This window comes from Erpetoichthys calabaricus, chromosome 3, assembly GCF_900747795.2.
Source record: "Erpetoichthys calabaricus chromosome 3, fErpCal1.3, whole genome shotgun sequence".
In the NCBI taxonomy this organism is placed as follows: domain Eukaryota; kingdom Metazoa; phylum Chordata; class Cladistia; order Polypteriformes; family Polypteridae; genus Erpetoichthys; species Erpetoichthys calabaricus.
In genome coordinates this window covers 169,302,474-169,315,071 of record NC_041396.2, presented here as the reverse complement: position 1 = coordinate 169,315,071, position 12,598 = coordinate 169,302,474, and the positions used below count along the sequence as shown (strand labels likewise).

General features: G+C 36.3%; 1 protein-coding gene across 4 annotated transcripts in view; it reads left to right on the top strand.

The window, feature by feature from the left end:
- Window positions 1-12,598, top strand: part of ralgapa2 (Ral GTPase activating protein catalytic subunit alpha 2) — a 789,870-nt gene that overhangs the window by 402,704 nt on the left and 374,568 nt on the right. For all 4 annotated transcript variants that reach the window (XM_051925541.1, XM_051925545.1, XM_051925542.1 and 1 more), the window contains one exon: window positions 9,987-10,115. In XM_051925541.1, the coding sequence (XP_051781501.1) occupies window positions 9,987-10,115 (129 nt within the window). The remainder of the gene's footprint in view (window positions 1-9,986; window positions 10,116-12,598) is intronic.

The window sequence follows — 12,598 nt, the reverse complement described above, 5'->3', positions numbered from 1 at the left end:
GTTAGAAGTTAAGTGTCTGTCTTTAATAAATCCTGTTTCATCTTGTGATATTATAGAAGGAAGCACTTTCTTAATCCTTCTGGCTAGAACTTTGGAGAGTGTTTTAACATTGTTTTTCAAAAGAGACATTGGTCTGTATGATGCGCATTCTAGTAGGTCTTTGTTCTTCTTAGGAAAGATGGTAATTAATGCTTGGTGAAAAATTTGTGGTAGACTTGTTTTGTCTTTAGCTTCTATAAACATTGCTAATAATAGTGGAGCTAACTTATTTGAGGATTTTTTTTATAAAATGCCGCTGGTTAGCCATCAGGCCCGGCTTCTTTCCCACTTTAGGTGAGTTTATAGCATCTTATAATTCTGAAAGTTTATCCAGTTATTCAACACTAAGAGTATTTATCTGTGGGATCTCTAATGAATAAAGAAATTCATTAGACTGTGTCTTATCTTCTTTAAACTGAGTAGAATATAAGAACTTATAATACTCCCTAAATGTGTAAGTTATATTTTTATGGTCAATAATTTTATCTCCATCTGTGTTGTTAATTGCTGTTATTGTATTATGGACTTCCTGGTTATGGATTTGTTGGGCTAAGATCTTACTGGCCTTTTCTCCATGTTCGTAATAATGATGTCACGATTTGAAGATTAAGTTGTTCTGTTTCTTTAGTAGTCAAGAGGATAAATTGTGATTGCAAACTTGTCTTTTCCTATAGAGTGCCTCATTTGGAAACCTGATGTATATCTATTCTCGTAATTTCACTGATTAACACTAGAATTACCAGAGCCTACGAAAAAACTCGTAGATCCGTCCCACCTTAAATCGCTTCGCACTTCTCCGTCAGCGTCTTTTGTCCTGTAAATGTGTGGATAAGCAGCAAGCAGCCTGTTATTACATCCCCCACCACGCACAGTTTTCTCAGCTCAAGTCTGTTTACCTGCGTGTCAGTTGCTTAGAGTTGTATAGAGTGAGAAGTCAAGCAAAATGACACCTTTTATAAATACTATATCGTTATTTGGAACACTTGCATTTCATGTGTGTTCCGTGTCTACAACGATTTATGTAAAAACATTGTTAAAACAGAAATGTTTTTCATGTTTTATTAATAATTGACAAAATGTTGACATGAAGTATATAATGTGTGAAGCCTGAATTCCATATATCAAAGAAACACTTTCACAAAAGGTACAAATATAACAAATGCGTTTTTATTCAAAAATATAACTGCAGAAAAAGAACTCGTGTTGGGGTGCGACATTGACACGCATTTGCTGTGACTGCTTCGGTGGCGCAACGGTATCAACTGTTGACTGATAATCAAAACTTCACGTGTTCGATCTTGGACGAGTCCATTTTGAGAAGTGAGCTGCTCATATTCTTACTATTTTAGAATAAAAACATACATTTGATTCCAGTCTGTAACAGCCGGTGTAATTTATGATCGGGTTAGCTTTGTTTTTTTTTTCATTCAGTTTTATTCTCTCAGCTGCGTTCACGATCCCAACCAAACCCCGCATACACTGCTGTTTTCATATAGACGCTCTATAACAGAGGTCAACTCAGATCATGATGACGGTTCTACATTGGATCAAGAATGCACTTTTGCCATCGCTGTACTTTGTATATGTACATGGGAAGCTCTGCACTCTACTTGTGACTTGCGCTGTAGGAAGGAAGTAAATAAATAAAGGTAAATAGGTAAAATAAGGGCGGCACGGTGGCGCAGTGGGTAGCGCTGCTGCCTCGCAGTTGGGAGACCTGGGGACCCGGGTTCGCTTCCCGGGTCCTCCCTGCGTGGAGTTTGCATGTTCTCCCCGTGTCTGCGTGGATTTCCTCTGGGTGCTCCGGTTTCCTCCCACAGTCCAAAGACATGCAGGTTAGGTGGATTGGCGATTCTAAATTGGCCCTAGTGTGTGCTTGGTGTGTGGGTGTGTTTGTGTGTGTCCTGCGGTGGGTTGGCACCCTGCCCAGGATTGGTTCCCTGCCTTGTGCCCTGTGTTGGCTGGGATTGGCTCCAGCAGACCCCCGTGACCCTGTGTTCGGATTCAGCGGGTTGGAAAATGGATGGATGGATAGGTAAAATAACATTTGATCAGGCTCTTACATACAAAGGACGGTGTATGTAAGGATGGTGCATGTGCCCAAAACATTAACATTTATATGTTACTTACATAAGAGCCAGATCGAATGTTATTTACCTTGAATTATTTACTTACTTCCTACAGCGTAAAGTCACAAGTAGAGTGCAGAGGGCATGCTCAAAAAATACGTGTAATGCCACGAAAAGTGCCTGCTGACACTTTAGTACGCAAGCAATGGTACAAGAATGCAGTTAGACTTTTTTTTGGGGCACATACACCGCCCAGATGTAAACACTAGCGTGTAGAATCGCTTGCGTACTGAAGAGTCTATAGCTGCAGGTGAAAGCTGCCGTCGCTGTACTTTGTATGTAAGAGCCAGATCGAATAACGATATAGTATTTATAAAAGGTGTCATTTTGCTTGACTTCTCACTCTAAGTAACTGACACGTAGGTAAACAGACTTGAGCTGAGAAAACTGTGCGTGGTGGGGGATGTGATAGCAGGCTGCTTGCTGTTTGCTGCTTATCCACACATTTACAGGACAAAAGATGCTGATGGAGAAGTGCGAAGCGATTTAAGGTGGGATGGATCTATGAGTTTTTTTCGTAGGCACTGGTAATTCTAGTGTTAATTTAGACGCCACCTTATTTTTGTGAGAATAATATGAAATAATCTGTCAGAGCTTCCCAGAGTATACCTGTTGAGACCTCCGAGGATGCATTTGTCTTAAGAAAATAATCAGTTTCCTTGGATATGAATTCTGTACAGTTCTCATCAACTAATGACACAGGGTTAAGATGCCACCTACGAGATGAATGTGTAGGATGCAGTAATTTAAGCTCTATGATCAGAGGGGCATTGTTAGAGGTAACAGCGTCATATTTAAAAGATTTGAAAGTGGTAAAAAATTATAATCTATGAGGAATTAATCAATTCTTGAGTAACAGTGATGTACGGGTGAGAAGGAGTATGCTCTTAGGTTAGGATTTAAAAACCTCCATGGGTCAAATAAGCTATGATCAGTTATAAACTGTGTAATTATCTTTGCAGTATTAGATGTTGTCGCCGTTGTATCTGAGGATCTATCCAGGTCTGGATTTAAAATGCAATTAAAGTCACCGACCATTTTAATTTTATATGAGTGTTCACAGTAGAAATCGAATACATTGTTAAAGAAAGCTCTATCATCCCTGTTAGGTGCATAGATATTAATCAAAATCATTTTAGTATTAGATAAATTGCCAGTCACCATGACATATCACCCTTCAGAATCAGATATTGTGTCTGATACTACAAATGGGATAGTTCTGTGTATTAAGATCCCTACACCTCTGATTTTCATTGTATAGCTAGAGTGAAAAATTTGGCCAGACCACTCTCTTTACAGCATATTATTGCCAAGTGATACAGCTGTGGAGCATTTTATTATGTTGTCACTGACAGTTATTGGGTTATAAGGGATAAAATAGAAATAGCATTGAGGATCTAATCAATAACATTTTAGAATAAGCATTTATATTGGGGAAAATTACTTCTTTCCCTCTTTACTACTTACTACTTTTCCTCTCTTTCTCATGGGTGGGTGTTGAATTGAATTTAGTTTTGGTAAGTTTGACTTGATTGTATGAAATGTTACGTGCTTTTAATAAATTCACTAAAAATAAAAAAAATGTAAAACTGATCTTCAATAACCACTTTAAGTTTGGCAGGGTACAAGAGGCGCTGTATCTGATTTCAGCTCTACGTAGGTGCTGTTTAATGCTGTAGAATGTGATGCATTTAGCAGCTGTTGCAGGTGAGAAATCTGGGAAAATACGAATATGGGTATTTTCATAAATAATGTCATCTTTTTTCCTGATGACGTACGTGAGATTTTGTTTGGCCTGTAGTTTCTCGAAACGGACAATTAGGCTTTTTGTTTTGGGGTCATTCAATCCACGTATACAGTAGGCTGCAGAGATCTCGATACTGATTTAAGATCCTCTCCAGTTATTTTAAAGAATAGTTCAGCTATGAATTTCACTGGGTTTGGACTTTCCCAATTTTCCTGAAGACCTTCAATTCTGATGTTGTTCCTTCTGTGTCTTTCTTCCAGTGTTGCCAGTTTGTCCATGAGCACTTTGTATTCTGATTTTGCAGCTGTTGCTTTTTCATCCACAGCAGAAGCTGATTGTTTAATACTGGTCATGAACATTTGCTTAACATCTTCAAGCTGAGCAGCAAGTACTTTAATTTTACTCTCTAACTTAATGTATTTTCGTATATATTTTTTCATCAATTTTTTGTTGCAGTTCTGCAAAGGTTGTAGTAAACTTAGTACTTTAAACGTTGCTTCTGGCCTTTTATATCCTGATACGGTCTCTCATTTTTCTCATTTATGACCTTTATTTCATTCTTTATTTCTATTTTGTTCTTGTTTGCATCTTGCTTTGTATCATTTTTGTTCCCCCTGAGCACGGCAATCATTATCTTCGGCTCAGGAAGTGTGTTTCAATCTTTCCCAAACTTCTCAGGCAGATTTGCGAGTTCAGTAGGAGATGATGTGGCATACTCACGGGGGGAATTAGCTGAAGTTAACAGAGGGGATGAAAAGGCCATGCTCAGTTCCAGCAATCCTCCTGGATCAGCTCCTTGCCCGTCTCACTTGCAGTTTTGCTCCCACTAACGCTTTTGGCTGGATCCGATGCTACCGTGTCAGGTCCTGGCTGGTCTGTACCTTTGCCCGTCTGTTCCAGGTCAGTTACTGGGAGGTCGTTCCATGAACTCGAGGCCGGTTTAGTCTTTGATGGGGCTTTTGCTGCCTTATCCTTTTCCTTTTATGCCCTTTGTTTGCTCCCCCTGCCTATTTGTACTTGCACGTAGTATTAATAAATACAGGATATCTCAAAATGATTTATAAAAAAAAAAGGGTTAAAATGACACCGCTGCTAATGGAGCTTCCCCCTACATGTCCATCTCCAACAACAGACAAGATCAAATCTAGATCTTTCCTTTTTGTTTTTAAAAGCAATTAAAAATGAATAATGATTGTATTTAACATGTTTGAACAATCACTAGTTATTTTATGTATTTTTTTGCACATGAATTATAGGCATTATAGTACCCTATTCCACTTTCTATTCTATCATGCAATGTTGTGTGCTTAGTGACTCCTGATTTCATGAAGAGCTGTGTTTTCAAATGTCACATTTATTTGAAGGCTGCAGAGGAGTTAATGAATAAAAATAATAATAATGATGAATATAAAACTAACAGACACACACACATTTGTTACAAACATATATGTACCACACAGAGTTTTTAACCCTGTCTGACAATAAACAGTACTTACTGCATTTTTAATATAAGTATTTTTAATAGCCTTACTTTAAATGAATAATGTTCATGAGGAATGGACATAAGAAAAACTTATTGAGTCTCATTAATGTCATTTTTCAAAGAATTTGCTTAATGGATTTCCAGATGTCCCTGTGTTTAATAACTGATTTCCAGGAGGGAGTTTTTATGTGAACTTTCAGCAGGTGGCAGGTGAAGTAGATTTCTTGAGTTGCTTCATTGTGCACTACTGGAAAACTGTTGTATCTTGAAGCATAAAAATGTATTTGCTCCAGTGCACACACAAACCCTAGACAGAACAGTGACTATGAGTATAAATTACATTAGCCAATAAATACATAATGATTTTAGCAGTTTACATTAGAGATGTCATATGAAGCAATACTTAGGTACGGAGTTAATAACAAAATGCCAAAAAAATATGACAGTACTAGCTTTTTATTTATTTATTTTTTTACAGCATCAGTAGTAGTAAAAACTACTCATGAAAGTGGCTCACAGCATTACATTAACATATGTTGAAAAGAAAAACATCATATCTGATAATGCTAACTTGTTAATGGAAAGATCAATTGCTTTTTAATTCCACGTTTTACACAGTCCCAATACAGGAACAGAGGCTTTGCATTCATTCTCTGATTGGATGTCTACAGATATCCATCCAAGCATCCATTCGTTTTCTAACCTGTATGTACAATTCAGTGTAAGGGGGGAATCACGTATACTGCATATGACTGTGGAATGTGGGAAGAAACTGCACCACTGTCAGTGTTAACAGTTGTACCAAACAAATATCGAGAGAATGTTCACACAAACAGGCTGTTTGAATTGTGTACACTGGCAATGGAATGAGCTGCTATATTTATTAATAACAAAGTAACATTTATTTTGTGTTTCAATGCTTTGAAGCACAACACATGTTTTTAGTAGTACACTATGTTAACAGAAACGTAAAAAAGAGAAACACAGTTACAGTAATACAGGCAACACACCATACTGATTATGAATTTACATTCACTTAATTTGTGTCAGCCATTTGGTTTTTGAAGGCAAAGTAATATTAATGAGATTAAACCCCAAAAATATGATAAATGTTGATTATATAAAGTATTTTAATGGAATTTAATGCAGTCTCTCAGTTGCACTAAACTCACTAGAACATAATCTTAATTCTGGATTTGTAGACAATAACAATAGCTATTCACTCATGTATGATACTTTAAAAACATAAAAACAAAGGCTGATTTTACAAGTGTTCTTGAAAAATGGATTAATGTAGAGCTGAGATGTCTAATTTCACACAGGAAACCTTGAAGTTGGGACAAATGTAAAAAAGATACAGATTGGACAATCAAAGCCCCAGGAGTATGTGACATTTGAAATGTGAATCAGTTTGACTTGAGTATTAAATATTATACTTTAGATTTTTGTTTTACGAGCTAATAATACAAATATAAATCTTACAGTTGTAAATGTTACAAACTTTACAGAGGGATTATTTGACAAACCAAATTTTTAAAGCATGTTGTTACAAAAATGGCTTTAAAGGTTTGTTTAAAATACAGTATCCCTTGCTTATCGTGTAATTCACAAATTAAGCAGTACACATATAATGTTTCCTTTTTTATTTTTAGTATTATGATTTTAGAAGTATTTTTCAGTTACAGGAGAGAACATGTCAGAAAATAAAATTAGAATGTGTACATGATAAGATAAATCAGGTAGACAATAATGATATAATTCTTTATTAGTCCTATGCTAGTGGGAAGTCAAGCAAAATGACACCTTTTATTGGCTTACTATAAAGATTGCGGTATGCAAGCTTTCAAGGCAACTTAGGCCCCTCCTTCGGGCAAGATACAATACAGAGACTGGAATTCCATGAGTTTATATAGACACTAGAACAGATACAGCATTGGAAAACCTTTAAGTGAGACATCTTAGATTTAAAATATTAGTACACCTCTCTAGGCTAAAATTCATTTTGCAAGAGAGGAGAACAATATATAGTCAAGATCTTTTGATAAGATAACTGTCCAACAGAGTCTTTTGAAGTTTTTGATCAGTTTTCCATACAATATGGATCTATAGTCAGTTTGTCTGGCTCAGTCCGAGAAATGCAAACAGTCTTCATATCTGGCCATAAAACTCGCCTCTATTTAAACCATGTTGTAATGCGTTAAATTTTAGAATAAAGTTAACTTCCCATTCTTTTCTCTTTTGCTACATTCTGAAGTTGCCCATAAGAACTGTGGCTTTAAAGTCATTCTCACAATGTCCATGGCTGTTGAAGTGAGCTGCTACAGGAACAACTTTGTTGCCAAGATTAATGTGGAACCTGTGTAAGTTCATTTTTTGGTGGTGTGTTTGTCCAGTTTCTCCCACATAGAGTGCAGTGTTGGGACATTTCATACAGAGAATTAGGTAGACCACATTATATGATCTGCAGGAAAATGATGCTTTTATGCGGTGTTCTAGTTGGCAGTGTGGTATAACTGCACAATCTGTATCATAAATGTAAGCACACATTTTACATCATTTCTGAAGGGAGGGAGATGTGCCATTTTCTGTTGGTTTACTTAGGGAGCTTCGAACAATTTGTTGTTGCAGGTTTGGTGGCTGTCTATATGCCTGGTGGGATGGTTCTGGAAATACATTTTTCAGCATTTCAGCATTACTTAGCATTGGCTGAAGTTCTTTTATAATTTTTCGAAGTGCTTCAAGATGTGGGTTATAGGTGACAACAAGGGGTATGCGGTTCTTGTTGTCTTTGTTTTTATCTTCCAGAAGGTTGTCTCTGGGTATGGCGGGGTTATAACCTTGTCTAATGAAATCTTGTCTAAGCTCCTGCAGTTGTTTATCACAGTCTGTCGGGTCTGAGCAAATTCAGTTGTAACGCATTGCTTGGCTGAAAATAATGGAGTGCCTTATATGCTTGTGGTGGAAGCAATCACTTCTCAGGTAGGTCTGTCTATCCATCGGTTTGTGAAAAACAGTAGTTAAAAGGGTGTTTGTTATCTTTCAGTTGAACGGTGGTGCCAAGGAAGCTGACTTCTGTTTTTGAGTAATTAAGCTTCAGCTTTATGTTGTGCTGGAAAGAATTATATTCATAAGAAAATGGAGGAGGTACTTCTCACTTACAGTCCAGATTATGAAGATGTCATTTATGTAACAGAGACACAACATTGGTTTTAAATGCACGTTGACATAAAATCTTCCTCCAATTTTGCCATAAATAGATTTGCATAGTGAGGTGCAAACTGACAGCCTTTTGCAGTCCCCATTTGTTGCAAATACGAGGGACGTTCAATTATAAACAGGAATTTTATGCACTGTTCTTATAAAGAGTACAAGGTAGACATGACTCTTTGGACAAACACAAGCATGTTTGAACTTGTCATTAGTAGTGCTAGCTACTCTTTCCCCCCTTCCTGTCAGTTATAATCAACATTTCAGAGCAGGAGGTACGCAATAGTGTTGCGCAGCGAATTATTTAAAATTTTTTGACAAATGAAGGAGTCATTCCATACCAGATTTATTCGAAACTTAAAAATTAGTTTGGGGATGAGTGTCTCTCTCGGTCTAGAGTGTATGATTGGTGCAAATCATTCAGAGAGGGACTATCATCTCTTTGGCCCGCTAAAGGAATTTTTAGAAGGGAAGAAATGAGGAGGTTATTGACGCTGTGCAAGAATGGGACAACATGCATTCAAAAAACTCTTTTTGCTGGAACAAGTGTATTGCAGTAGCAAGAGATTACATAGAAAACCAGTGTGTAAGTCGTTTCATTGTATTCAATTAATACAATGTAGCTCAAAGTTCCTGTTTATATTTGAACGCCCCTCATAGAAGTGTTGTCAGAATGAAAATAAATTGTGTGTCAGAGTGAATTTTATCATTTGAAGAACTGACTCTTTGGGTAAATCATGTTGTTTAAGGTACGTTTCACATATCAATATGCCATATTCATGGGGGATGTTTGTGTAAAGTGCTTCAATATCCATTGTAGCCAGTAAGGTTCCCTCAAGTAAAGGAAGTTCCCCAAGATTATAAAATCTCCCCAATTTTATGTTACATTTTAGGAATCCCCACATCTATCACAAAAATAAGTTCAGATTTTGCATTGCAATTTGATATTTATAAATTCCAATACTAGTTTATAACTCATAGCTAGGCAACTACTTGATTGCTGTACCACTATTTTAATACTGTAGTATTAACTATTTAAATTCTATTAGTATTTTTACATTTTATATTTTATTACAGGAAAAAGCACAATATTTTTCCAATTGAAGAAAGCAGGTATTTTTAATTAAAAAGCTGGTGAAATGGATTTCTGTTTTTGCTGTGGTATTAAATCGGTACTGAGTGTTGTGAAATTTCACTGCTGTTGGTATCCAATGCAAGAAATAAGGCAACATGATGTCCCTAGCTTATGTGCATGTAGACATGTAGCATTACTACAATGAATTTTGGGTACTGATTCTCTAGCTTATTTTTAACTTTAAATTACTTATTAAATTGTACATTTGTTTTGGTATCTTAACTGTTTTTATTTGCTTTTATTTAGTACCCACGGACAGAAGCAACAACTATTCTTGGGTCCATAGTCTGTTTCTCAAACCTTTACAGGCAAATGCCTTCACTGCAGCCCATAACTGGATCAACAGACATCATCTCAGGGAATGAAGATATAAAGGTAATGTTCCTCACAGTAACAGAATCTTAAAATATTAGATATGAATTTTAAGCAGCTTTAATTAAAACTGCGCTAACACTGTCAGTGACTGGTAGTCTTGAAAAATAAAAAAATATTGCCCCCCAACCCTTCCATTCTAAAAGATATTCAGGGCCCACCTACAATAGAAGCATACTGTATGTTGGGAGCAAAGGGTATGAGGAAAGAACCACTTCTCTGGAGGAAGCTAATCGTTATAGGTAATTTTTAATTTAATATTTAAGCAAATATCATAATTATCAGCTATTCTGTTTAGTACACCATTTCTCTCTCACTCCAGGAATTTTTTAAAAATATAAATAAGTAAATAAATAAACAAATAAATGAGCCTCCATTTGTAAGTTAATGACTAGGCACAATTGGTGGTTCTAGTACTATCTGCCCTGAAAACCATTCAGTTGTTTTATAGGGGTGCCTTCTGCTTCCACTCAAACACTCCATGCTGTGTGCCTATTTCTTATGACCTCTTGTTTTGTTCGGTGCCTGTGGAATTAACTAATTCCTGCACACATTTACCCACATTGGAATTTAGAATGGCTCTCGATATACAGTGTATATGTGCATGTGTTTGTATATATGCGCACACAGTTTTTTTTCCTGTTATGTGTGTTGCTTTTTTTTTTTTTTTTTTTTTTTTTGAAAATTTCTGTCCGTTATCCATTACAGCCATGTTAAATCACATGATTGGCAATAATAATTGGTAATATTTTAAGCAACAAATTAACATAGTCTTACATACATGAACTTGGAAAATAAAATGATTTTCAAGTATTAATTATTTTTACCTTCAGGAAAGAAGCATCAGTATTTAATATTTCATCATTTGGGATTGCTGTTGTAGTCACTTGAATATTTAGGAACATAAGAATATTTGATAAATGAAACAACTGGTAAAATCTCATTGGGTTGAGGAGTTTTCTTAGAATCAGTGTATCAAGACTTGAAGCACATCTGACATCTCTATTTTAAAATTTAGAACTTGTTTTTGTCTTCCTTCTATACATTACATTTAGAGTATTTCTTTATGAATTAATATTTTAGTAATCATTTCTGTGATTTCTCTTGTGCTTTTCTTGGCTTCTTAAATTCTCTTTTACTTTTTTATAGCAATTCTTCTTTCTCTGTTGACTTTTTGAATTTTTTCTTTGTTGATTCTTTTCTGTAGTGTTCTGTATATTTCTAAGTCTGAGTTATATTGTTTTTTATTTTAATTTTCTTGTAGTGTGTATCTTTTCAGCCTTATGTTTTTATATACCCATATTTATGCATTTCAGCCAATTTTATATTTTGTTTAGGTTTGTGGGTAATAGAAATGTTTTTATTTTTAACCTGATCAGAATATCTGAGAAGTGACAGCACCAGTCATTTGTAGTTGTAGAGTTTTATTTCTCCCATTCTTTGTTCATCTCTATAAATCTGCTTTATTCAAATTTTAGGCTTAATATATTGTACATGTAATAATTCAATATAAAAAATCAAATTGATTTGTTGTAAATTTGTGTGTTTGTATAGACAATTCAAATATAAAGTTTTGATCACTATTCCTTTAATTATCATTGATTTTTTATTGTCATTATTGTTATTATCTAGAGAAGCATTTCCTTTGCTTGAAAGAACCTGAGTAAGAAAACAGTCATTCAATGTGTGCCTTGAGCACTATTTTTAGTTTTGGTTGACTCAGGCGCAAACCGCGAGTGGCAGCTATTCCAGCTGCACCGTGTATGACTTTGTCTACCCTTTTCTCTATTTCACTGTTAACTCCTACCACTTTCTTTTATGTGGACTCGTTCCCTGGACACTTTTTACTACTTGGACATGAATTTTTACACGCTGAGACTCGTCTATTCAAGTAGTCAACTTCAACCGCTGAGAACAAATGCCCGCGCTGGTGTGGTTCCCTATTTACCTGACGAGGTAAGAAGATGGTATCGCTGCAGCAGAGCCGGTGCTAAGATAAAAGCCAAGTGTTTAGCGAGAAAGTGGTGCTACAAACCTTCGGTGCCTTCTGTGATCCTGGGAAATGTGAACTCACTACCAAATAAAATCGACAAACTGGCTGCGCTGGTGAAAAATGTCAGGACCTACAGAGAATGCAGTTTGTTGTGTTTTAGTGAAACGTGGCTAACAACTAACATCCCAGATGCTAACGTGGAGCTACCCGGGTTTAGCACAGTTAGAGCGGACAGAGACGCAAATACCTGCGGAAAGCAGAAAGGAGGTGGACTCTCTCTCTATGTCAATACAAGATGGTGCAAGTCTGGACATGTTAACGTTAAAATCTCCACTTGCTGCAGGGACATCGAACTGTTGGCTGTAAGTCTGCGTCCCTATTACTTGCCCAGAGAGTTTGGACACGTCATTGTGGTTATTGTTTACATCCCTCCTCGGGTGGACGTGGAGATAGCGTGTGACATCCAGCGCCACCCCGCTTCCTGCGCTTGGGA